The following is a 4,102-nucleotide window of genomic DNA, read 5'->3' on the forward strand; positions in this document are numbered from 1 at the left end:
CTCAGTGCTGTGCTCAGCTTTGGGCACTCACTGCCAAAAGGACATTGAGGCACTGGAGTGAGTCCAGCCAAGGACAACGAGGACAGCAAAGGGCTAGAACACATGGGGAAGGGGTGAGGGACTTGGGCTTGGTTAGTCTTGAGAAGAGGCTCAGGGGTGACCCCATGGCTCTCTCCAACTCCCTGACAGGGCTTGGAGAGAGGTGGGGGATGTCTGTCCTGCCATGGCTGCAGGGAGAGGACTAGAGGGAATGGCCTTGAGCTGAGACAGGGCAGAGTCAGACTAGATGTTAGGAGATATGTTTTCCCTGTGAGGGTGTTCAAGCACTGGAATACTGCCCAGGGAGGTGGTGGAGTCACCATCCCTGGAGGTGTTTAAGAGATGTCTGGACATGGCACTGGAGGATATGGTTCAGGGTTTAGAGGTTCCAGCAGTGACAGGTTAAATGGTTGGACTTGATAATCTAAGAGGTCTCCTCCAGCCTTGATGGTTCTATGATTCTATGAACATGCTTTTGAATACAAATTATTATAAAGTAAACCACAAGTACACAAAGTGCAAAACAGGAGAGTAAATTCTCCCTTAAAAAAGAAATGAACAAAGTTGGTGTGGAACACATGGTAACTATGAAAATGTTCCACTAGACTAAACAGAACTTTTGCTAGGCTCACGCATAGTACTCAAGATCTAAGACTTTATTTGGGAAGTACTAGGACAGAAAGAACTCACAGGGAGACTGAAAACTGTGAAGCTGCAAACAAACCCCAAAAGTATAAGATTCAACACAATTGTTAATTCGACAAATCTGGTGAAAATATTGTCTGCCAGAAGAGTATAAGGACACAAAAAAACAAACCCTGGCCATTTCAGGTGGTTGGTATCAGATAAAGAGAGTAAGTCTTCCCTGATTACTGACCTGCTCTCTCCAGCGCTCCAGGGAGAAATTAATTTTGTATTACTTCCAAAAATGTATTTTAATGCCCTTGTTGTACCTAAGACAACATAAGGAATCTGCACATTGGCCATGCTAGATTCCTCTCTTAAACTTTATTAATGCTCCTCCAACACGTGCCACTGTACGCTGCCATCACAAGCAAGCACAGACCAAGCCCAGTGCACACTTCAAAGGCAGTAGATAAAAACCCAAGAAGTTGCTTGTTATAACCCTTCATCTTCTCTCTACGTATCAAATATTACCACGTAACAATTTATTCTTGCTTTACAAAAGGCTGCAAATCAGAGTTCCCCCTCTAGAGGACACTATTATACTCTTCTCATCCCTGATCCACTTAGTTGTCATGAATCTCTGTTCCCACACAATACATCTCTGTGCAATACAATATGCAAAACTCAAAATTTTGGTGTGTTCTTTCTGTGGTTGAAAACTTTGTCTGCACATACAAACTATCCATGCTCTCAACCATCTCTTAACTATTTTCAAAACCCTGACAATTTCTTTCAGTTACAAGCAGACACTTGAGAAGTTTCCACAACTTCACAGTGGCAGGAATCACTCCAATGGGATATTTCTTTGCTGAAAAAGATTTAAAACTAAAAGCGCAGATGGGGGTGAAAAAAAAGAAAAAAAGAACATGAGTGAAAATGTACCTGGATCTAAAGGACATTCATTAAGTTTGGCAAATTCTGCTGGAGTTTTCCCAGTAAGAACACAGTTGGAGCTACGCAGCATTATAGGCATCCTGCAAGAAAATCAGTTACAATTTTCCTTCAGTCTCAGAAAGAAAAACATAAATAGTCAAATCCAGAACAAAAAACATGCTGAACAAACTGGAGAAAAAAACATTCCAAGGAATTAGAACACATGCATGCTATGACAAACAGGTTTTTCCTTTAAACTCACTTTATTTCATTGGCAATGTAACTGAAGAGAGACCTGAACTGGCCAACTACTAGCAGAAACTGTAGACTCCCTAATCAGTTGTTATGCACTATTACAGGCATTGTGACAAGCAGAGTCACCAAGGCCAAAGGTAACTAGTCACATCCCACTGCAGATCCACTGTTACCACTTTTAGTTGGATAAAGCTAGTCCATATCTCATTTCCCACACAGGAATGACACCTTCTGGCTGCAGACAGATACATAACCTAAGCAGGAAGTTTCCCCAGTAGCAGCTCTGATTTATCTAGCGTCTTAGCACAAAAGTCTGCAGCAAGCATTTTGTGAGGCAAAGTGTGGTAGAAAAATACTCCAAGAAATTACAAGCAAATTTGATACTTAGGGAAGAAAAACAAAAAAAGAGAAACTAAAGATTCCCAGACTGGCTATGAGACAAAATTTCTTCACAGTAAGGACAGTCAAGCAGTGGAACAAGCTGCACAGGGAAGCTGGGCAGTCTCCATGCAGGGAGGTCTTCCAGGCCTGACAGGATAAAGCACTGAGCAACCTGGTTTGATCACAGAGCTGGCCCCATTCTGAGCAGGAGGTTGTACGGGAGACCTCCTGAGGTCTCTTTCAACCCAAATTATTATATCTATTGTGCTTAAACTGCCAGGTATTTTGCCTTTTTTTTTTAAGAGTTCATTTTTTTCCTGAAGGCTTATTATTTTTTCGGTAAGAAATTAGATGTCCTTCACAATATTACTAGTCTCAAGAAATTTGCAGCTTTAGAAAAACAAAACTAGTTACAAAATCCTCAGCATTTCTCCACAAAGCTCCTTGGCTCTAAACTAAACCAATTTTAAATGAGTGCTTAACCTTGCACAGCAGAAGTAACATTTGCTTTGCTGGTTTTACCATCCACAGACATCTCTATATATATTATGCATGAAAGACCGAGTAATTTGGCAGAAAAGCAAATAGGCCTCAGAACATTTTGCAACAGCATGAGTTGCAGCTCCAGTATTCTTTCACATATTTCCCTCTTGTGTTTTACATCACTGGAACCATAGGCAACATCCATCCTTATATCCATCCTTCTTTGGAAGGAGACACATTAGCTTTTGCTAATCAGAGAATCTAAGGGTTGGAATGGACCTTAGAGATCATCTAGTTCCAACCCCCTGCCATGGGCAGGGACACCTCCTCACTAGACCAGGTTGCTCAAGGTTTCATCCAGCCTGGCCTTGAACACTGCCAGGGTTGGGGCAGCCACCATGTCCCTGGACAACCTGTGCCAGTGTCTCAACACCCTCACAGGAAAAGACTTTTTCCGCACATCCAACTTAGACCCTTGTAGGCCCTTCAGATCTTGAAAAGTTGCTCTGGGGTCTCCACAGAGTCTTGTCTTCTCCAGGCTGAACAGCCCCAACTCCCTCAGCCTGTCCTCATAGGGCAGATGCTCCAGTCCTCTTAGCAACTTTGTGGTCTCCTCTGGACTTCCTCCAACAGTTCAATGTTCTTCTTATGTTGAGAACACCAGAACTGCACACAGTATTCCAGGTGGGGTCTCACGAGAGCAGAGTAGAGGGGAAGACTCGTCTCCTTTGACCTGCTGCCCACACTCCTTTGGATGCAGCCCAGGATTCCATTGGCTTTCTGGGCTGAGCTCACACTGCAGCTCATGGGGAGCTTCTCATCCACTGTCACTTCCAAGTCTTTCTCCTCACTGCTGGTTTCAAGGACTCCCCCACCCAACCTGTAGCTGTGCCTGGGATTGCCATGGCCCAGATGTAGGACCCTGCACTTCATTTTGTTGAACTCTAGAAGGTTTGCATTGTTCCACCTCTCAAGCCTGTCAAGGTCCCTCTAGATGTCCCATCCCTTCCCTCCAGCTGTGACTGTCCCACACAGCTTGGTATTATTAGTGAACTTGCTGAGGGTGCACTCGATCCAATGTCCATATCACTGACAAAGATGTTGAACAGTATTGGCCCCAGGATCAACTGACCTGAGGGACACCACTCCTCATTGGCCTCCACATGGACACTGAGCCACTGACCACAGCTCTCTGTGTGTGACTGTCCAGCCAGTTCTTTACCTACTGAGTGCTCCACCCATCAAATCCAGGTCTCTCCAATTTAGAGACAAGGATGTCGTGTGGGACAGTGTCAGAGATGCAGGTTGAAGCAAAGTTGAGGAGGCCCAGATGGCACAGAACAAGGCCACATCTCTCAGCTCCAGGAGAGAGGATAATCTGAAC

At 44.3% G+C, this 4,102-nt stretch overlaps 1 protein-coding gene across 1 annotated transcript in view; it reads right to left on the reverse strand.

Moving 5' to 3' along the window:
- LOC103797977 (DNA-directed RNA polymerase III subunit RPC2-like) overlaps positions 1–4,102 on the reverse strand; it is a gene marked incomplete at both ends in the record, with an annotated part of 10,789 nt that overhangs the window by 2,217 nt on the left and 4,470 nt on the right. Inside the window, one exon of the mRNA XM_009070218.1 lies at positions 1,609–1,700. Coding sequence (XP_009068466.1) covers positions 1,609–1,700 — 92 coding nt within the window. The remainder of the gene's footprint in view (positions 1–1,608; positions 1,701–4,102) is intronic.

This window comes from Acanthisitta chloris, unplaced genomic scaffold (genome assembly GCF_000695815.1).
Source record: "Acanthisitta chloris isolate BGI_N310 unplaced genomic scaffold, ASM69581v1 scaffold23432, whole genome shotgun sequence".
Lineage (NCBI taxonomy): Eukaryota > Metazoa > Chordata > Aves > Passeriformes > Acanthisittidae > Acanthisitta > Acanthisitta chloris.